This window comes from Populus nigra, chromosome 8, assembly GCF_951802175.1.
Source record: "Populus nigra chromosome 8, ddPopNigr1.1, whole genome shotgun sequence".
Taxonomy (NCBI): Eukaryota; Viridiplantae; Streptophyta; class Magnoliopsida; order Malpighiales; family Salicaceae; genus Populus; species Populus nigra.
Window position 1 is genome coordinate 7,656,840 of NC_084859.1, and position 23,674 is coordinate 7,680,513.

Below are 23,674 nucleotides of genomic sequence, written 5' to 3' on the forward strand. Positions count from 1 at the left end.
ATTTTCAACACGATTATAAACATAAAGGAGAAGACAGAGGATAATATCAAGGTTAGAATGAATATAGATTTATTTTGTCACTGTAAAAACATAAAGTCGGTTTATGTTGGGTCATGGGTCGCAAAGCCCAAAGCCAGCTTTGTCTTAAACAATAATGCACAATTACTTGTCTATCAATGGCTTAAAAGTTTGCATTTTCCTGATGTCTTTGTTTTGCCAAGCAATGTCAGCAAGTTTATTACATATACATCCCTTTCTTTAACAAGTTTATTAGAGTTTATTGGTTATCCATAATGAAAACCAAACTCATGGGCCATGTCGAGGCTGTTCAAGATGAGAACAATGAATTAATTATGGGAGATGATGTCTTTCAACTTGTTGAGTTAGTTGATCTATATTGAATTGCTCTATCTAATGACTTGGAAGAAAATTTAAATTTTCACATCACTGATAATATTTTTGTTAATGTCGATGTTGAGGAATTGAATGGTGTTTTAAGCTTCATCGAACATACACAAGTCGAAGAAGATGATGATAGTGACAAAATCAACGTAAAAGATTGCAATAGAGATGAGGACAATTCAATTGACGAAGAAGAAGACAATTCTGATTAATTTACACAACACGAAATTGTAATGACATAAAATATAATGTAATATTTATGGACAAAATTCACTTCAATATAATGACAATGATGTTAATATATTATTGAGTTACAAGGAAATATTTATTTTATTATTGTGATGTGAGTAGACGTTATTGTGTTGTGCGTACAGTTATGAATTTAAGTGTTTGCAAGATAAATAGATAGGGAATACAGTTACAATCTAGCATCAGACACTGTTTTACATCGATGGATATACCAATGGAATGTGTTTATCGGTATATTCTTGTTCCTAACACTGTTCATGGTGTTAATTACATATGAATATATAGATGGAATGTGTCTGTTAGTATATTCCAGAGGTGAAGGGAATTGTTCCCCTTCTTCCTGACACTATTTATGATGTTAATTACATATGAACATATCAACAAAATATTTTTGTTGGTATATTCCAGTGGCGATGAGAATTGTTCTTCTTTTTTCTAGTACTAATCATTGTGTTAATTACACACGAACATACTGACGAAATGTTTATGTTGGTATATCTATCTGCTTTTGACCCTCTGATGGATGAGATTATCAATGAAATTACCAACAAAATGTTAACTCCTACGCACTGACTATTAATGCTTCTTCTGACTATGCTACAGGTTCCCGACGAAATGTGAGTTTCAAGGCGTTGGTAATTAATGCTCTTTCTGATTGTTGACTATTTACTCTTTTACCAATGGAATGAAAAGTCATAGGTAATATTTGGAGGGGTTTCTAAAATTTTTTATGCAAATTGAAAATTTTACTTTGACTCCACAGATAGAATCACCAACGAAAATTTTAAAGATATTAATATTTAATATTCTGTCAAGAATTCCGTCTGTAAAACCTAATATAAAAGACCATGAGCACAGTAGACGAGCTTTATCTTCTTTCATCCTCTCTCAATTTTTCTCTCTTCTTCTTTACTTTTGTTTTGTTCACAACCCGAGCTAAAATCAAGCATCATCTCATGTTCTCATCTTAAGATATGTTGTCTTTCGTTATTTCTCTATTTTTTAGGTTTTTAACTCTCCATTTTTCATTTATTTTGTTTTTCTTTTTTTTTAATTCTCATCCGACACTAAACACGCCATAAAGGTAAGAATTTTTCATTCCTTTTTCTTCTTTATTTGTGTTTTTTTTTTTTTGCAATGTTTTTTTTTTGTCGTTATTTTTGTTCAATTTTGTGTTGAATTTTAGTTGTTATTAAATTTTTTATTATTATTTTGAAGAATTTTAGTTATTTGTTTTCCAATTTTGTTGTTCAATTTCAATTAAATGTAAAGGATTAATTTTAATGATTATTTGGAATTTTTATTAATTTTTTGTAAATTTAGGATTAATTCAGGCTATAGACTAACATTGTAAGATTATTTTTTTTTGAATTTTTTTATTAAATTTTAAAAAGTTTTGTAGAAAACCAGGTATTTTGAATATTGGGTTTGCATCTTACAGTGTCAATCTAGAGCCTAATATTATGCAAAATAATTGAAAAAACATGCAAGGGGCCCACAAATATTTTTAAAATGCCCTTTGGAAAATTTGTATTTTTTTATTTTTTTAATATTATTATATTATTTATTTATTTATTAAATGGGCTGGACCCGACCTAACCATTTGAGCTAGGCTGAAATGGGTCTAACCTGACTCAGTCGTTTATTAAAAACCTTTTCTCTCTCTCTCTCTGCTGGGCTGGACCCGGCCTAGCCATTTAGGCTGGGCTAAAATAGGTCCAACCCACGACCCACATGGTCGTTGGCCAAGCCCCGCAACCATGTTAATTATTTTAGTCGCTGCATACAGAATGAATCCTGCATACAGAGGCCATGGATGGGGAAGAAGAAAAAAAAAGAGAAGAAGACTACCTGGCATGGAAGGAGTGGCTGGTTGGTGGTCCTGATGGTGGGTCACGACATGAGACTGGTGGCAGCATTGGTGGAGGACTTGGCAGCTGGCATTAGTTACTGGAGGAGGAGAAATCTATAGTATAAAGGAGGAGGAAGAATCCTACGATGGTGTGGTTGCTCACCAGAGGTTGAGGGTGAGTTGATGGCAGAGACTGACGGTCTTGGGTGGTTGGAAGAATGTAGAAGCCGAAGTCGTAGTGGAGAGAGAGAGAGAGAGAGAGAGAGAGAGAGAATAAAGTTGACGACAATGGCAGAAATAAAATCGGGGGCGCTGGTTTTTCGCCAACTTTGCACCTGAATTCCTTCCTCCTGCATGGAATCCACCTCTATTTATAGAAGGTGGGAAATGGATATTTTATCTTTATTAGGGACAAATCTTGGCTCTTGATTCAACCTGGAAGGATCTCAATCGTTAGCTTAAAGTGGCAATCATGAACTGTCAAATTTTGACAGTTAAAGGCTGTCTGAGTTGACCTCTTTGAGGCAACGTCACGACAAATGTGGTATCATTCAACCAAAAAGAACCATATTGGGGTGTAGTCAAATGTCAGGTGACACGATCAAAGAGTTGATGTCTTATCCCAAGTGCAATAGTGTCAAAGTAATAAATAACCCGATAAGATCGAGGTCAATCCACTGAAGGTCAACTATATATATATATTGACAAAAAGTTAAAGAGATCTTTAAAATGTGAGATTAATGTGATGATTAAACAATAATAAAAAACAGATGTCAAAATTAGAGGATTCACTAATGGTATTAGAAATAAGTATAGTATAAACTCTTTTTATTACTCAATTGAAAACCACACACAAAGGAGGTTTCAATCGGATGATTTATCCTTAATAGTTCATTATAAATTTTTAACATGATTATATTAATTATCTTATTTTAGTAACACAATACTTTTAAATATTGTCAAGAATTCATGATGCTAACTTATGTTAACAATAAATCAAGTTTCTCTCATAACAACGATGTCGACCGAAGACTATGAAGGATCAAGCATTTGATGTACCAAGTGTTATACAACACAAATATAGATTAACCATTTAACAAGCAAGGTATTAAGAATTAGTAAGATAAAAAGATAAGACATATTAATAACAAACTTTCTTGGATATAAACATTAAAGTCCATGTTGAGTTTATTTTATACATATTCTAACAACATTAATGAAACCTTTTCACCTTGATATAATTAACTTAGCTATACATAATGAAGAAGAAGAACATAATTAAACAAGATAAGAACATAATTGTGATATAAGTTAACTAAGAGTAGTAAAGGAAATGAAAAGCATAAACAAGATATTAATAAAAATAAAACATGAAATAGAATTTGAACATTACAAAAAGAGAAAGCAAGAAAATAATTTGATCTGGAAAGCAAGAAGCCGAAATGAATGGAAAATGACTTCTTTTATAGGCTAAAATTTGAAACTATTCATTTGGTAATTAATTATTGATGTAGTGGCCAACTATTGATTTAGTGGACTTGGTGGACAGCAACACTCAAGCATTTTGGCTGGATAAAATGACATTGATGCAATCAGAATTTGGTAAAGTGTTCCTCATGAAAGTTGTTGGAAATCATCTCTTATTTTCACCCATAACATTTCAGAGCATTTGGATCATTACAGCTCGAGATATGGCTAAAATACTTAGTAGTGCTTCTGGTGGATGTAGTGGATAATCCTCAAGCTCTTGTCTGGATGAAATGTCATTACTAACATCAGAACTTGAGCAGGTGGTCCCCATGAAAGTTGTTGAAATTTGTATCAGCTTTCTACAAAAAGAAGAATGAGATCATTTGGACTTCTAGAACCCGAGATATGGACTGAACACTGAATAGTGTCTGGGCTGCAGGACAGATTCAGACTTCTCTTTTGATGCTAAGATTTGGACTTCAAATGGCAGAATTGAGTCTTAGACTCTTTATAAATGTTTTAGGCCTATGTCTTACCTTTCTAGCCATATAAACCAGACTGAAATCCAAAATTCACAACTCCAGATATGATCCAATGACTGGAACACCAAACTGAGTGGTGTTCCAGTTTGAATTGAACCAGTATCTCTTTTCTAAACTTAGCCATTTCTTTGTCCTTTCACTTTCAATAGTTACTCACATCAATCAATCATTTGAATTATGAAATATGCCTGCATTTAAATGGGCATTTACCATAAATTAAAGCTATTTTATATTAACAGAGTTGTTATTATAAAACATACTTAAGTTAGGAAATTTAATGATACTTTAAGTGTAATATGATGATATAAAGTCTTAATGAGAATGCACTTTTAAGTACTAATCATCATGCCATTATGGTAGTGTAAGTTTTGTCCTCCGGCTTTTAATTCCTTTCAATTACACCCCTGATTGGTCTAGAACTTTTTATTTTATGTAATTTTACCCCTGCCGAACTTTAACATTAGCCTCAGATTTTAGCGTCTTTTTTCATTTTGGTCCTTGGTTTCAGATGTATGCAAAATGACCCTCAATTGATCATTAAACTTTCATTTCTCTTCGATTTCACTCCTAATTTTGATTAATTTAATCCTTAGAGTTTTACGCCTTTTTGATTTTAGTTCTTAGCTGCGAACTTCTTCAATTTAGCCCCTAATTAACCCTAAACTTTTATTTTCTAGCATTTTTACCCTTGATTTCAACCAATTAATTTTATAAAAATTAAGTTTGGTCCTCTAAAATTCTAATATTCTCAATTAAACCCAAATTGGGTTCCTAAACTTAATGATTCACTAATTAAGTCCCTAATAAAATTAATTTGACTCATTTAAAGTATAATTAAATCCTTGCACTTAATTAAATCCTTTAATTTGGCCCAAATTAATTCTTAAACATATTTAAATTTTTAATTTGGCCCATGCCCATGATTAAATCAAATTGGCCTATTAAAAATCTAATTATGTCTTAGGCTTAATTCTTATACAGATTTATCGAACAATCAATTAATTCAACCTTGAATCTGCATCGTCTCTCCAATTTTGGATACAATGGAGTACGATTAGGCTTTAATTTTTATCCAAAATTGTAGCTTGATTTTTTCTGTATATTTGAAATCCTCCTCAACCTACTTTTGTCAAATCGTCAATCTTCTTGCTATTATTATTTATTATTTATTTTTTTATTTTAAAAAGAAAAATGGTAAAATTTAGAGAATAACCTAAAAATGGGTTATGACAATAGCTACAATTCTAGAATATGTTAAAGAGATAGTGTAACACAAATTAAAAGATTCAATGCTGCAAGAAGGTTAAGAGATTTCAGATGTGAGAGAGCTGGTATAAATGGTGGGAAAGCTGGGATAAATGGTGGGAGAGTCATTGGTCCATACCAATCTAAACCCTCAACACAAACATAGGTGAGTCTCATAAATATGCATGATATTTCATTTAGTTTAATAATTGTTCTATTACTAATCAATATTCTTTGAAATTATAGACTAGTGTTGGTGTTTTCTCCTCTCAATACACAACACAAACTAGTTGCATTGATTGAAGGGTGTAAAAGAACCAATATATGGATTTTGTTTTAAAATGTATAAAGTTAGTAAAACATAAATATTATGGATCATTGTTGTTGTTATTGCAGGTTTAAATTATAGATTATACTTTATTTAATGTGCTTTTTTTTTTTTGCTATATTTGATACTTATGTTTCATGCATTTTGTTTGCTATGAAATATATGTATTTTATTTCATTTGTTTATGTTGAACAATATCAAAGTTAAAAACATTAATATTACACACTTTTAATTAGCTACCAATAACAACTTTACATTTGAAAAATTAACATTCATATTGTGATTTTTTATCCAAACTCTACATAATTTATCTTTCATTTTCTTTACTTTATCTAGCATTCAACCGATATCATTAGCAACATCTTCCCCTCTTGTAACTAATTCAATATTATTAATAGGTTTACACCAATCAATGAATATATTGTCACAAGATTTGTCATCACATTTGTATAATATCTTCCTTTTACTTGCTTTTGATTTTTATATCCTAACATATGCTTTTTTTCCCATATTTCATGCACTCTATTCTTGAAATTTGGTCCATCCAAGTTATTGCAAATTAATAGACTATTAGTTTTTGATGAATATGATGACATGCTGATAATGTGTATGCTTGTTGTTGGTAGTAAATTTGCTATAAATTTTGAATTATTAGTAGTGCATGGTTTTGGTTTGTTGTTTGTTATATCTAAACTAGAAATTAGTATGTGTTTTTGCTAAAAATATTGGTTGTGTTCACTTGAATTTTGGGTAGTATGTTTGCTAGAAATGTTGGTTGTGTTTCCTGGAATTTTGGCAATGGTATTTGTTGGAATTAGGACGAGTTTTTTCTTGAAATGTTGGTTGTGTTTGCTTGAATTATAGGCAATACGTTTACTGAATTTGTGACAATGTGTTTATTAAAATTTTATGTGTTAGTTTGCTTGAAATTTTGTTGTTTATATTCTTGAATATGATGGTGACTTCTGTACTCAAATGGTGTGTTTGTTTTGATAATATAGTTGCAAATTTTTGTTAAGAATTGTTGAGAAAATTGTGTAAAAAAATGGAGAATTTTGTGTTTGTTATAATTGAAAATGGTGAGAAAAGAGGGAGGTATTTTGTTAGAAATATATATAAATGATAGCATTTTTGTATTTATAAAAGCATTGAACAATGAATACTTTTTTTAAAAAAAAAAAAAAAAGCAATGGTAACTTCAATGGTGTTTTCATTATTTTAACACAATAAGAACTTTTTAGTCATTAAATAAAATATAATTGCATTCTAGTACATAATTCAATATTTTTTGTTGAGTTTTTTTTATACCCCAAGTTAAAGATGTAAAGTATTATAATCATATAAATTTTAGAATGTAAAGCATAATTTCTAAAAGAATGTAGGCAAAGTGAAAAAATGAATAAATTATAGGAAGCTCGGTATAATAAACCCTTTTTTTAATTTGGTTATCAAGCTTTTATTTTTTGTAATTTTATCATTGCAAGTTATATTAGCATGGTTTTAGTTGTTGGGATTTTTTTTAATTTGCATGCACTTGTATATGCAAAGTATTATAGAATATTTAGATGTTAGATTAAAGATCAATTTGACATAATATAATTTTAGGTTAGGGTTATTTTAAATCAATTTAAAGAAAAATAATCAAATCTAACACACACAAAAAAAGGCTCCCTTTCATTTTCACTTTCAAGAGCACAAAAATATGTAGTTTGGTCTCTAAAGTTTTAATTTATGCATTTATTTGGACCATTTTACTTTAGCTTTTCACATTTTAGACTTAAACTTCATTTATATCATGTTTTAATCCCTAAATAGTGATAAATAGTGATAGATGGGAGCAAAAGTCGCAGAAAAAGGTCAAAAAGAGAAAAGGTATTTGGCCTACCATACTCTAATTGCAAAAAAGAATCAAATTTGGCATCAAGTGGTTCATTTTAAAAAGATGAGTCCAAGAGAGGTTATTTTTCCCATCAAACATGCCTTGAAAACTAGATAATGACCTGTCAATTTTAATTTTAATTTTGATTAACTATTTTTAAACCAATTAAATGATATTTTGAGATTGAAAATGGTTTTGTAGTTTCTTGGAGTGTTTTTTTTTTAAATGTATTTTTATGATAAAAATTTGATTTTTAATTTTCAGACTGGAGCCCAACTTTCCGGCCATAGGAGGTTATTAACTCGATCTCCAGTTTCATCAAACTTAAAAATGTAAGAATCTATAAATCAACAAAACAGAAATATGCACACTCTAGCACACAGTCCCAAAAACACCATCACTGCCACCACCAAGATGCTAGACCGAGTCCTCTCTTCCCGCCGTGTCACTTCTCACCTTGACGACTCTGATACTGACGCCTCTACCGACGATTCCAAGACCAAGAAACAGAACCTCTCCTTATTGGCTTCTAATTACCTCTCTCGCTTGTCCCATTTCTGCTTCTGTCCCACTGCTTCTCTCCTTCTCTGTCTCTTACTAGCTATCGTTTTGATCACTTCTCTCGCTTTTCATTCCCGGAGTTTTGTCTGCGTCTCTGATCCCGGTTCTCGCGTTGGCTTCTTCGGTCTTGATGGTCTTGAGTCCGACTTTGGATCACTTGGTGTTCCCTGGTGTAAGTCTCTATCTCATCTAGCCTTTGATGAATTTGTCTATCTATGCATTTGTAATTGTTGTATGAATTTAATCCGGGTATCTGGGTCGGAGTCAGATTTGGTTTTGCTAATTGGGTGGCGACTGAGGAGATATGGATCTTGAGTTTGATTATTTCCGTTTGGTGGCTGAGAAAATGTAGGAATTATAAATATGAGAAATTATAAGGAAATCTACTTCTTATCTTCTTGGCTTGGTTCGAGTAATGGGTTTGTAATAAAAAATGAGAATTGGAAATGGGGTTTTCTTGTTTTGATATGGAATCTAAGCTCGATTTGGCTCTCTGTAGAACTGCAGCATTGGCATCAGACTTGGTTGATTGTTCAAAGATGTTGTCTTTGAGTTCACCAAGCTGGAATTTCCAGTTTAGGGTGCATGTTCTTGGTTATTGCAATTCTTCATTTTGCTGGTTTATTTTCCTGAAGGTTGCTTAACTTAGTGTAATTACCTCAAAAGGAACTGCATTTGTGCTTTTATGGGTGCACAGGGGGAAAAAATGTGGTATTGTCGTTGTACCAATAACCACTGATGCATCTTCTGCTCAAATTTCAGTATTTGTGGGTCCAACATGATGGGACCTGCAACTATTGAAATCTGAAAGATGTATGTTTTGAAAGGGAGTGTTGAAGATTTTTCCCACATGCAAATGTATGTGAGAGAGAGAGAGATTCAGGGGATTTGAAGGATGTGGGAGAGGATGCTACTTGTCATTGAAGTCTCTAATTAAAAGGGATATACCTTTTGCAGAAGGCTTATTGCTAACTGCCACTTGAGTTGATGGTTGAAATTTTTGAGATATCCTGCAGAACTAGATAATACCCTCTAAACATTTCATTTTAATTAATGACCAACTACATGATTCTTGAATCCTTTTCTGGTGTCTTTCACTTTACGCACTCCACTCTGACAACTCTTTAGTCTGTAGTTGGTGAGTCCATGTCTGTTAATTTTTGTGAATTTGGGATTTTTTTTTTTTCATTTTCTTCATTCTTTTCATGATATTATGGTAATTATTGTTTGCTTAGTCAGTTTTTCATCTGATTCACTCTTTAAAATTTTTGTGGCATTGGATGCTATATTGCTAGTCTACTGAAAAACTGAGTTTGAATGCTTGATTTGGGTTCTTATCATCTACTCCCATTTGATTCTTGTCCTTGGCAAAAGGCAGATCGAAACATGGAAAAACAGTTCAGTGGACATCCAAGGATTTACTCAAAGGCTTGGAAGAGTTTGTACCAATTTATGAAACTCGGCCAATAAAAAACAACATTTATGGGATGGGTTTTGACCACAGCTTTGGGCTTTGGTTCATTGCAAAGTGGCTGAAGCCAGTTCTAATGATTGAGAGTGGTGTTTTTAAGGGGCATTCCACTTGGGTTCTGCGACAAGCAATGCCAGACACACCAATTATTTCACTTTCACCCAGGCATCCTGGGAAGTACCTAAAGAAGGGACCTGCTTATGTTGATGGTAATTGCACATACTTTGCTGGGAAAGATTTTGTAGATTTTGGTAATGTTGATTGGAAGAGCGTGATGAATAAACATGGGATTACTGATATCAGTCGAGTTCTTATCTTTTTCGATGACCATCAGAATGAATTTAAGAGGTACTCGTAGCATCTGTCTAGTCCTTTTTACCTCACACATTTTAAGTGCTTTCATGTTTTTAACCCTTCTAAATTAGCTTGATGCATTTTTTTTCTCAATTATTGATTTTATGGGCAGAGTAAAGCAGGCACTAAATGCTGGTTTTCGGCATCTTGTGTTTGAGGATAATTATGATACTGGAACTGGAGATCATTATTCCTTGAGGCAGATATGTGATCAATCCTATATAAGAGGTGCATGTACTTCCCCTTTTGTTTTAATGATTTCCCTGGTTGCATTTTTTGCCTTTTGCTGGAAATCCACAACGTGAACATTGTTCTTCCATTAACATGGACTGCAAAAGCTTTCGTGCTGCTATGTGAAATTTCACAAAACAAAGAGTAGCAGATTGTAACCGATAATACTTAGGATTTGGGAATGTTATGGAAAATCGGCTAACAGATCCTGTGGTTCCTAAATGCAAATTCATCAGATGTAGGATCTAAACAAAACAAATCTAACATCTCAACTTTGGATTTGATATTTGCTATGAGGTAACTTTAAACATATTTCAGATTGAATTTTAACTCACTCCAGCATAGAATTTTCCCTCCCTCGTGTGTTTTCAATAATATTGTAATCTGCATCTGATTGTGAGTGGGAAATTGAATTGGGGGTTCTGAAAGTTCACTTCACTCTGCACTTCTTTTTTTCCTTAAAAAAATTGCAGGGGGTGGCCATAGTTGCTTTAGGGACAGTGATGAAGCTAGGGTTAGATCGAAGAGGAAGTTGTTCTGGGAGAAAGCAGTTGATATAGATGAACTATGTGGACCGAATGAAGCATGGTGGGGTGTTAGGGGCTGGATGCGGGACAACTTTAATCACAGTAATAAGCCAATTTCCTATGCAGAACATTTTCAGAACAGCAGGTTTATTGAATCAACTCTTGATGTTTATTGGGAGCTCCCTCCAGTGGCTGGCCCGTCCCTCACCCATCAAACACGATATGACCCTGCTCGTGCTACCAGTCCTCTTGTTGAAGATGGTCGTTATGGCTTGTTCCAGCGGCTGGGATTAGGTCGACTTGAGGCTTCTGTATTTAACGGTTATACCCAGATGGTATATATTGAAATCTCAGAACGAGAATCTTGAAGCTGTCAAGAATGTATAAGAGAGCTTATTTAGTTTTGCTCTAGATTGAAACACGGATTTGTTAATATTTATATATTTTCTCCATAGCTGAAGTTGGAGCATTTTATTATTATTATGATGATGATGATGCGATTTTCAGATGCATGCTGTTACATTTGTTTTGACATGTTTTAGGAATTTGTTTGTTAATATTTATTCCTGTTTGGTGTTTTGAATTTCTACTCTTTGACATGAGCATGCAACTCGTCTCATGTGGCAAGCAATTGGAGAAATCTCGTATCAGTTGACAACACTGTTTTCTATATTAATGAACAGCAGGCACACCTGCCAATTTCGTACCAGCACATCCTCAAGGATGTCGTGCTTTTTAAAATGTTTTCTAAATTGTTTTATTGTCTGAAAAAATATTATTTTAATATAATTGAAAAGCATTTTTAAATAAGTTGTACGCACAGCATTATTTTAACAGGTTTACGTTCAGAAATAAATTGACCAAAATGTTTTTTTTCCTGGGAGTGAAGCCTAACTGAATTCGAAGATGGTTTGTTCTCAGAATTTGGTGGTGGTGCTCATTTTGTTTTCTTCTTGCTTCTCACTGCGCGGCTTCTCGAAGGGAAGGATGGAGCCAAGAACATTTTCTACGATACTCTGGCATCGTTTGTTTCATATTGTTTTCCGCTCCATCTCATGCACAGAGAGAGAGAGAGAGAGCTCAGGCTTTATACCCACAAGCAATCCATTCATTTACACAAATTAAAGTACAAGTGGAAGAAGAAAAGCTAAGAAGAAAACAACGTAAAGTAAACAAACTTAAGAATAAATTGGATGCATGTTCAATGACATCCTCTCTCTAGTAAAAAGTTTTTTTTTTTCTCCCATACACTAAATAAAATTTCCAAGCACATCATGCTTCATGAGCAAAGAGCTCACCTCAACACACTATAAGGCTCTCTTAAAATCTAGAAAACATCCTTCTTAAGCTTCATGACTTCATGCACTCTTCTCGCTAATTCCGGTTCTTGCATTTCTCCATGGCCCTCGGGGCTGCAAACAAGCAGATGGACAAAAATCAATTTCAAGCAAATGCATACATTGTTCAGATATGAAGATACAAACAGAAGCTTAGCAAGTTCATCCAATCTGGTTCCTGTATCCGCAAAAAGAGACCATAATGGATTATCAAAGTCATGTGTTCAGAGTTCAGACATGTTAGACAATTGGATGAAAAAACTTTACATGAATACCTACCAAGTCCAATTGCTTCGGAACCTTTCATGATCCTCAATCTCCTGCACGAGTTGGTAAACATACTGTAACAGCAAACAACAACAAAATTAGAAACGAACAATTTACAGCTAACAATGAACAATAAAATGTTAAATTATCAGATCAGAGGATTTTGATCTTGAACGATGCATTCCAAGTAAGAAACAGCAATTCCCGATCCAAGTTGCATGTTTATGCCACGAGTGTCCAGGTCAAATCAACTATAATTCAGCTTCAAAACATGTAAGGTTCAATTCTGTTAACCACAGCAAAGTGTATTTTCAGAGAACAAATCATGCAATTTCATCTCATGAAAAAAGACTCATCCAAGGACTTCAATGCTGAACTCTTAATTTAAAATAAATGGGGACAGCACTTACTCCCAAGGGACATCACCAACAAGCATCCAATCACCATCCTTGTCTTCGTATGTGAGAACATATTCAGAACCATGAAGAATATCCTTCAAACGACTCTCAGTTAGACCATCTTGCCCTCGCAGCCCATGAGAACCACATTGTCCTGGGTCATTCATACATAAACAGGAGTCAACAACTTCACAATGCAACTTCCAACACCTGTTGGTATATATATCGGTAAATACATCACCAGGCAACCTAGTTTAATTGGACAGTAGGCTGGAAATTCCAGCGGGCTAGAAATAATTATAAATATTTCTTTACTGTTTTCAGGGGACAAAACCACCAGTCAACCATAAAATTCCAATCCCCAGTTATGGAATTGGTTCGTTACAACAGGATAACATGGGAAAACCAATTATTCATCATATTTCCTTTGGTATGGCATTACAGGCAGTGGCTCTAACGAGTAAAAATCCCCTTTCTTGATTTTTATTATGAGTAAAGCATCTCTCTTTTCTGGACCTTACCAAAATTGAGCAGGTAACTTTTTATTGAAATTTTGCCTATGAACCCTACAAGTTGGGGTGAGTGTTGTGTGTGCAGAGAGAGAGAGAGGAAGGAGGGGGGGGGGGGGGGGGGGGGGAGGGAGGGAAGGAGGGAGGGTACCAATGGTGAAGCAGCTGAACATTTTTTCAAGAGCAGATGAGAGTTCCAGATAGTTGCTGTAAGTTTTAAGGTCCACCTTCCTAAGGTATGGAGCACCATCCATGCTAACCTTTACGTACAGGCAACCATATCCTGATTTGCCTTCGACATCTTCATTGTTCTTCACCAAACTAGAGGCCATGGTATTCTTCCGGAATGAGCGAATTGGTGGCCATCCTACCACCTGTGCCCTGTTACAAAAACTTTTTCATCAGCAATTCACCAAAGTTACCATAACATGTAGATATGTTGATTGACCAGGACAAAATAAGGTAAAGGCTAACGCTGTTTTGATTGGGGAAAAAAAAATCAAGCTTGAAGATTTCATAGATTGCATGCAAAAGATCCACAAAGATAGAAGAAATACCCACTACTTATTTTCATCAGTTTATGTAAGTACCTCCCAAATTCTTCCGAGTAAATCACTTTGAAGACCACATACGAGAAAAATTATTACAATCTACATACAAATTTATAACCATGATAAATATCACATCACAGTGACACCATAAACAAGAGGTTAGGCATGATCCAATATACAGACATCAACCACTTGAAAGCGAAAAAAATTCTAACCAGAAATCAGTTGATGAACATAATTAAAGGAAAAGACCAAACTGACAAGAAAATAAATCCAAGAAGCACACAATTAGGAAGGGAAAAGAAATTAAACTTAACATCAATCCTTTCATTCCAAGGTTCTCAGAAACTAAGTTAAATACACTCAACTGAGCTATATGCAGCAATATGGCTAAAGATGAGGTTCGTAATTCCATTTATGTTTCCCAAGCCAAGCCAAAACTCATTTTAATACAGTTTGATTTGCTCACAGCTGCATTTTCTTGGAACTAATGGTCTGGTTTTCCTCCTCTTCTTCACAATTCGCACAGAAATTAAAGATTGGTCACAGCAACAAACACTCAAAGTATGAAACCAAAAGACAACACAATAAAGAAAATAACTTGAAGAGCAGAAAGGCAATTAAAGCGAGCTTACTTTGCAGCAGGAGCACTGCTGTTCTCATTTGCAGCAGCCACTTGGCTGATTTTCTCTTGAACTGGCTTTGGAGATTGAGCAACATCATCTTTCTTGGCAGGTCCTGCAACACATGATTTCTGGGAATTACCATTATCACCTCTGGGAGAAAACAAAATAGCTCCTTTACCCAAATCAACTTCAGATCCATTACTCCCAGAGAAAACCCATTTCCCAGAAGACCCAACAATGGCATCTGAGAAACCTCTCTTAGTTCCTGACACTAAATTCTTTAGCGGCCTAAGAGGATAACCATTAGTGTTGTTGGTGTCAATATCTTTTCCAAAAAGAGACACCCCAGCTGCAGGTAGTGTTAGTTTTCTCTCTGGAGACTGAGACCCTGGCAAGCCAAGCCTTAGCTCAGTTTCTTTCAAGTTGAGAGAAGTATTGGTGCTGTTGCTGTTGCTGTTGATATTCTCTTCAGTGGAGAGGGTAGAGGAGGAAGAGGAGAGCTTGTCAGAGATTTTTTCCATTGAAGGAGTCTCTGACAAGCCTATGTAATCATGTTCCTTTGGAATAGAAGACATCAAAGTTGGTAACAGAAGTAGTGAAAATATAGAGCAGCGGAAGGTTGAGAGGTTTTTGCACAATAAGAAGAGAGAATAAACAGAATGGTTTCACAGACTGAGAGAGAGAGATTAGAGAGAGAGGGAGAGGCTGTCTTGTTGGCTGGCTTCTGCAAGTGCTGGCTTTTGTTAATGCAGGAAAGAACCTTCTTCGCCCTGTTGTTGCTGCTTTGCTTTTTCTTTTAAAAAAAAAAAACATATCTGGGGATCAAATTTAAAATCATTAATCTTTAAGGTAAAAGTTAAAAGGGTTAATCTGATTATTACTCTGTACAAAGTTATAAAATTCAGCTTAGATTTAATATGAAATCATGGATTAAACAAGTTAATCCAAATTTAATTTATAATGATTTAAAATACTATCATTCAAGATTTAAAAAGAAATATAATGATATTATTTAATAAAAAAAAACAAAAGTGAATCCCATGTTATAAATTAATCCAGCAAATCGACTAAATCACACTATATTATCATTTATTTAGTCACTATATAAAATAATAATAATAAAACTGGCTTCTATATATATCCTCGCCGTCGAATAAAAGCAGAGAAAAAAAAATTATCAACATCTCTTTCATAAGAGTGGGCATACAATCAAAAGGCAAGAAGAATTCTCCTTTATTATTTGCTTATTTATTTAGAAAAAAGCAGAAGTGAAATTATGGGGGGCATAAAATACTAGTTTGTTTGTTTGCTGAAAAATAAATTTTTTTTTATAAAAGTGATTTAAAAAATAAATTATTTTTTAAAATTTGATAATATTATAAAAAATAAATTGAAAAATATTTTCTAATGTTTTAGTATGCCACAAAAAATGAGTTTGAAAATAACATAATAATATTCTAATTTTTTTCAAGTTTATTAAAAGAACATAGACTAAATCTAATAGATAAGTTGAAGAATGATGATATTTAAAAAATTTAATTTTATAAGTTATTTTAAATATAATAAATAATAATTAAAATAATAGAGATAAATTCTACAAATAAAAAAGTTGAAAGATGATGAAATTAAAAAATTTAATTTCATAAATTATTTTAAATAAATAAAAAAAGATCAAATCTGATAGATAAAAAATTTCAATAAAAAAAACAATAAAAAAACAAATAACAATAAAAAAAAATAAGAACTAAAGTTGATATAAAAATCAAATTCTAAGAGATGAAATTGAAAAAAATATATTCAAAGCAAAATATATAGCAAATAAAAGATTGAGAATCAAATTTGATATAATCAACAAATAACAAGATATTTTGAATTTTTTACAACTTTTGTAAAGTATTTTCCACAAAAAAAGTTCACTTTTCTTAAAACCAAATCAAATTTTTTTTTTACTGAAAAGTATTTTTCGTTGATCAGCTTTCTTAGTAATAAATAAATATAAAAAATTTTGGAAATTGATTTTCAGAAAACCACTTTTAATAAAACAAATTTTGAAAGTGATGAATGTTACCCTCTTTATTTTTTTTTCAATGTTGGTTAAATCTAAATCAAACCATTTCTTAATTATTTTTCTTTTTATGAACTATAAAAACTTGCATGTATGTTAATAAATATTATATCTTTAAAAAAAATTAATGGAAGAAAAAAAAAGTTTATACATTTCTATTCTGAATTGAGTTGCGTAAAATAAATATTTTCTTTAATTTTTTTCTTTGAAATGTTAATTCATTGTTGTTCTTTTTTAAAGGAAGGTTGCCAATAGCACATTTAATTTAGTAGAAAATATTAGAAACAAAACACACTTAAGTATTTGAACCTCTTAAGCTTTGTTGATTGATATTCAATTCTTAACATACTCTATTTTTTCAACACGCTTAAATTTTAAATGTATTGGTTCTTATATTTATAGATATTGTTCATCTAATTATCATAATCTAATTAGGAATCTAACTATTTAATTAAACAATGATTCTAATAAACTAGTCTAACACAAAAATTTTTTATCAAGAATTCCTACATTAATTGGGATTTTATTTAACAATATTTCCCTTAAACTGATATTCTTAAACACTCAATTTAACAATGAAAGGTTTTCTTTAACATTGTCTTAGGCATCCATTTTACATTAATGGTATTTTGTCTTTTGGAAGCTTCGTCTTTTGTTTTTAAGCCCTCTCATGTGTTGTTTTTCTCAATGACATCAATTTCATCATCCATAGTTTTTTGTCATTTTATATTTTTTATAGCATCTTCAAAAGTCACAGGATCACACCATGCAATAAAAGAAAATGAGTATTAGATTGATTGATTCCAATTATCTCATAATTACTCATACATGTAGGGTTTTTTTTTCTAATATTTTGTGATAATTGATCATTATTTACTAACGTTACAAGTGGGCTTTGATCATCTACTAGATATGAAGCATTTTCCATAGGCATCTTTTTTTTTCTCATCATTAAGTTTCTTCTTTTCTAAAACAATTTGTTTGATTATTATTTACTAACGTTACAAATGAGCTTTGATCATCTACTGGTTATAATGTATTTTCCATAGACTTCCTTTTTTTTTTCTCATCATTAAGTTTTTTTTTTAAAGCAACTTTTTTCCAACTCTTTTTCTACTTTTTCTCTAAGAGAAGCAAAATGTGGAAGCTCACTTCTCTTTTCTAATTCAAATGCTTTCTCTTTATCCCTTAAATAGCTTTTTATCTCTTTGCGTCTTTTATCAATATTGCTCTCCAGTTCCTTCTTCTGCATCTTAATGCTCAATAAGAAGTTTTCATGTTCCTTTTGAATCTTGTTGAACTATTCATGCATTCTTGCTCCATTTTATTCATTAAATATTTATGCTCACAATTAAGTTAATCAACATGGTTCTTATATTGATCTTGTATTGTTTTTCTCTCTCTTTAATTTATGGTTATCATGCTTATCTTTGAGCAACCTAGAAATAGCTTTTCTCTCTTTAGCTACATGTTTGACTTCCTTTCTTAGCTTTTTTTTTATTAATCAACTCTCACTCAGTTTCATATTTTTTTTTTCTTGTTCATATGACAAGTCATTAATAAAGATACTTCTTCTTTCTTTTTTATATTACAGCTTGCAAAAACAAAGTCTTCAAAGCATCTTTATTAGTCTCTATAAATTTGGCATGCATCTTTTTTATTTTTTGAGTTTTTAAACCAATACTCATATTGATAATGACCAAACTTTTTGTAGTGATGATATTGAATATGAGAGTTACAATCTTTTTTATAGTGACCATAATTATAACATTTATGGCATTAAATTTGAGACTTGTTATGCTAATTTGAATCTCCTCCACTTCTATTATTTGTTATTCCATTGTATCATTTTCTTTGATCAAAATTGTTATTTCTTTCATCTTCTATTTTGACCATGTTAATTATGCTCAAATTTGTTTAAGATTTCCTCCTTGGTCATCAAGTTCAAATGAGATTACAATGTATCTTTATTGGCTACTACAAACATCTTCAAATTCAAGCGATGCTCATTAGATACCGATGAACCTTGTAATTCCTCAATTGATATCTCACTCAAATCTTTTAATTCTTTAATAGCTACTACCACGAACTCAAAATGAAGTGTTAGGCTTTGAAGAATTTTCTCCATAACTAGGAAATCTATCATCATTTATCAATTTGCTTTCATCTGATTAACTGATTTTTGTGTTCGTGAAAAATACTCTTCAATAGTTTTATTGCTTTTATTTTGGAGAAGATCGAACTCTATGCTTAAAATCAGCAACTTTACCTTTTTTTGTCTTGTAACCTTTGTAAGTTTTGTCTAAAATATCCCAAGTTTTCTTTGCACTTTCAACATGCATGATCTTCTCAAAAACAAATAATTCCACCTTTTGATGTGATATTAGCCTCTCTTTTTTCTTGGCTTGATTTGTTTTTCGCACATTCGTTGACTTTGGAACTTTGTTCTCGACAACATCCCAAGCATAAATATACTCAAAGGAAAATTACATCTGAATTTTCAATGTTTGAAGTTGTTTTTGCTATGAAATTTAAACACCAAACAATCTATAAATTTTGTGTTGGAACTCATCCTTTTAATTGAAAAGCTTTTAAAAAAACAAATTGTTGTTACTCGGTGTTTTTTTTCCTCCTAATCAAACTAAGTCATGATACCAATTGTTAGAAACAAAACACACACAAGTATTTGGACCTCTCAAGCTTTATTAATTGATTTTCAATTCTTAAAATACATTTTTTTTCTTCTTAACATACTTAAATTTTAAATTTAGTGACTCTTATATTCATAGAGAGATTACTCATCTAACTAACATAATCTAACTATCTAATTAGATAAGGAATCTTTAACATAAATTTTTAATTTTTATTGATGATTTTTACATTATCTGTGATTTTATCTAAATAAAAAATAATAATTTTGAAGTAAATGTATTAAAGTAAGACTAGGTATTTGTGCTTACTATATCCGGATTTTCAAGCCTATTTTATATTTCGAAACTAAATTGCTTTATATTGACCAAAACTTTTTGGGAGGAATGACCTGTAGTTGTTGAACTTTTATAAATTCTCATTTCATGAAGCAAAATATATAAGCGTGTGGCTGTGTGAACTGTCAAATGCATGTCCACCGACAGCTCCCTGTACATATTCCGGCAACCTTTTACAGAGTGTTTATCATGCCTCACTTTACATACATGTGTTATTATTATTATTTTACTACTGTTGATGTTACTATACATCTCCTCCACCGTATCACCTGGCGCAAGACAGACAACGAGCAGATATATATATATATATATATATATATATATATATATATATATATATATATATATATATATATATATATATATATATATAAACACACACTGTCAACTGTTAAGAGCAAGGAGGGGAGGGTAATGAATATATTAGAAAAAAGGGAAAAAGGTGAGAGAGAGGGAGGAGGGCAGAGAGCAGAAAGTGATAGATCGACAATGAACATCTGTCTGTGTCCTTGGTTCGCATATATCAAAACTCCGTGACAAAATTTCAGGTCCTTTCTTTCGAAAGATTTCCCTGGATTTTTCTGCCTCCCTTATAATAATAACTCCCATTTATTTAATGATTACTATACAGGAATAATATTTTTACTCCATATATAGTTTTTAAAAATCATTTATAGCTAGTTAAGGATCGAGGGCATTCATCATGAATAGATTGTAAAATAATAAATACTATTAAATAAGGTTTATTTTTTTTAATGTTTTTAGATCATTTTAATGGGATGATATTAAAAATAATTTTAAAAAAATAAAAAAAATATTATCTTAATATATTTCTAAATAAAAAATATTTTAAATTATAACCACTATCAAAATCATACCCATAAACCCTCCAGTGACTCTTTTATCTTCAGTAAAATTCAAATCTAGATTTTGAAGCTTTAATAAAAAGCCTAGAGTAAATTGAGTTACATTTTACTGCCCGGGTCAGTGAAGAGTGCGGTGGTAAATTCTCAAGGGGTTAATCCTGTCGGGTGGTGGCTGGTGAATCTTTGTGTCCCCCACGCATGTACCCATCGTAATTATTGTGCGTAACCTAATCACAAGATGCATGGTTGTAACTTGTAATTGAATCCGGCCCTTCCTAATAAATAATTGTTTTTTTAATTATAATAATAATTATTTTTTAAAATATTTTTAAAAAAAATATATTAAAAAAATATTTTTTTATTTTTAAAATTTATTTTTGACTGATGAGCATATCAAATAAATTTAAAAACACTAAAAAAACTAATTTGATATAAAAAATAAAAAAATTAATTTTTTAAAAAATACTTTTAAAATACAAAAATAAACAAGCTCTAAATAAAAACAAAATTCAAGTTATTTTTGTACATTTAACACTCCCAATGAACTATTTGTCAATCCCCCAACCAAGAAGGGAAAAATCTACTGCAAAATGTTTGGGATGTGATTCAAAGTCAATGTTTTAGGTAGTGTTTCGAATGAAATAACAAGAGGAGATATGCTTTTTTCTTTATTTAAGTATAAAAATTAATTAAAAAAATACATAGAGACCTAAACATTTTATGTTTTTATTTTTTTTTGTTCTACAATACTAACCAAACACCAATTAAGATAACTTTTAGCCACTATATGGGAACAAAACTTTTCTTGTATTTTTAATTTTAAAATTACAAAATTTCACTCAAATTTTTGTTTATTTTATGTTTGCATTTCAATTAAACACCTCCGAACACAATCTTTACTTAAACCATAATATTTTTTTTATTAATATGGATGTTCAAGTTAACTTGCGCACATTTCGACTAATCCTACTGGCCCTGAAATTAACAACCATATAAGCCTCTAGTGGCCATCATATTAACAACTGTATGACTCGAACTTGAAACCACAAGGAAAACAAATCTTTTAATTCCAAACTCTTACCACTGAATTATCTATTAAACCACTTACTAAATAATTAACAACAACATTTAAACACAACATTTAAAAACTGTTAAAATGGTAGGTGCAAATCATTATTTCTTAGTTTTTTTTTTTGTGGTTATTTTTTAAAGTGGCTGCTCCTTACGTAATCACATTGTTGAACTTTTCAAGATTAATGTGGGTTGTGCATGATATTGGTTTGTAGCAAAACTATTCAAAATCTCCACATAAAGATTCTGTCTGATCCGTCAAAAAGCGTTATCTTTAACGACCCAATCCCTCGGAAGAACCTTGACGTTTCCCCACTGATTAAACCATGTTAACCCATTTTTGGACAAGCAATGAAATGTTTAATTCTTTATTAATAAACTTTTATGTAATTAAATCCCTTGAAATACCATGCTAGTTTGACCACGCCTTATTTAAATTATTGATTAGCTAATAAGTTGCGTTCTATGGTGATTCCAAGACAGCAGCAGGATGTCCTGATTTCACTGTCGATCATATAAAAATAAGCAAAGATTTCGTAATATTCTCTCAACAGACAGAACAATGTAGATTTTAGCTCTCATTGAAAAAACAAATATGGCAAAGCATATGAAAATCCGAGATTTGGTTCTTTTTTTTTATTATTATTATTCGGTTGCCCTCGCACTTTTTTAAAAGATGAAATTAATCCTGTTCAGAGTTTGTGGTTATTCTTTCTAATAAATATGCTTTCTAAATATTGAATTTGTGTTTTTATCCTTACAAAAAGATAACAATGTTTTAACCGCTATATCAACATTTTATTATTCAAGATTTGATTCATTTGACAGGTAAGAATATGCTCTCGATCATAATAAAAGAATATATTTAGTTTCGAAAATAAATACAAAAATAGGTTTTTATCTCTTTAGGGGGGTAGTTGGGGACATAATCAAGTTGAATCCTTTTTCCACAAATGTTCCTTTAAACATTTTAATTTTTAAAATCTTTCAAAATAATTTTTAAAGAATATGATTATTTTAAAATCTTGATTTTTCTCATTTCATCAAATTAATATGAAAAAAAATAATTTTGTAAAAATAAACATTAAATTATTTTATAAAATTTAATAACTTGTTATAGTTAAAAAGATGAGTAAATTAGAGTAAATAATTTTCTTTTGAATTAATAAAACTAAATAACCAAAGAGTGGTTCTTATTAAAAAGTACAAGAATTCTTTAATTTAATGAGTGATTTTCTTAACGTTATGAAAGAAATTGAATATAATTATTGAAAAAATAATATAAAAATTAAAACAACATAATATAAAAAAATGGAAATTGTTTTTATTTTCAAATAAACTGAATTTAATGATAAAGAGGTGATGATTGAATCATAACAAAAAAAAAATGTATTTATGATAAACTTATTATCTTGCATTTTTAACCATATGGGATTTTAATTTTGTGTTGGTGTAAATATTTATTTGGCACATATGATTGGTTTAGTTATTTATTTTATTATTAAATATATTTTAAAAAATGATTTAATAACTAAGTAAATGACAATTTTTTTCTACAATCTGTTATATTTTATATCTCATTAACACAATTATATCTCTCAATATTTTAACATTTATAGTAACCAAATACTATTTAATTTTTATTACAAGTCAAATCTAAGATATTCGTGCTCCCTCCCTCAACATTTGTTTTTCTATGCTGTGAATATGTTTGTCTTGGATACATGACAATGACGCCTTCAATAATATTTTTTACTAAACTAGTCGCTAGCAAAAATAACCTTTTGGGATGTGCTATAGCTCCAAACACATGATCATTCTTTACTGAAACATTATAAAGGTGTTTTTTATTTTTTCACTCCAATCATAGTATCACCGAACGATCA

The 23,674-nt window shown here is 31.2% G+C and overlaps 2 protein-coding genes across 4 annotated transcripts; one reads left to right on the forward strand and one right to left on the reverse strand.

Moving 5' to 3' along the window:
• Nucleotides 1-8,211: 8,211 nt before the first annotated feature.
• Nucleotides 8,212-11,619, forward strand: LOC133701219 (uncharacterized). Its single transcript, XM_062125057.1, has 4 exons — nucleotides 8,212-8,700; nucleotides 9,903-10,347; nucleotides 10,466-10,581; nucleotides 11,058-11,619. The coding sequence occupies exons 1-4, from the start codon at nucleotides 8,331-8,333 to the stop codon at nucleotides 11,477-11,479; spliced, it is 1,353 nt and encodes a 450-aa protein (XP_061981041.1). The 5' UTR covers nucleotides 8,212-8,330; the 3' UTR covers nucleotides 11,480-11,619.
• A 578-nt stretch (nucleotides 11,620-12,197) lies between these two features.
• LOC133701220 (auxin-responsive protein IAA27-like) lies at nucleotides 12,198-15,576 on the reverse strand. 3 transcript variants are annotated; one of them, XM_062125059.1, is made up of 5 exons: nucleotides 14,809-15,574; nucleotides 13,774-14,003; nucleotides 13,126-13,267; nucleotides 12,728-12,789; nucleotides 12,198-12,523 (listed from the first exon to the last, which is right to left on the reverse strand). In XM_062125059.1, the coding sequence occupies exons 1-5, from the start codon at nucleotides 15,372-15,374 to the stop codon at nucleotides 12,486-12,488; spliced, it is 1,038 nt and encodes a 345-aa protein (XP_061981043.1). In that variant the 5' UTR covers nucleotides 15,375-15,574; the 3' UTR covers nucleotides 12,198-12,485. The 3 variants fall into 3 exon arrangements, with proteins under 3 accessions (XP_061981043.1, XP_061981042.1, XP_061981044.1); XM_062125058.1 differs by having other exon boundaries at nucleotides 12,490-12,789; nucleotides 14,809-15,576; XM_062125060.1 differs by lacking the exons at nucleotides 12,198-12,523; nucleotides 12,728-12,789 and adding an exon at nucleotides 12,796-13,001 and having other exon boundaries at nucleotides 14,809-15,576.
• Between the last annotated feature and the right edge of the window lie 8,098 nt (nucleotides 15,577-23,674).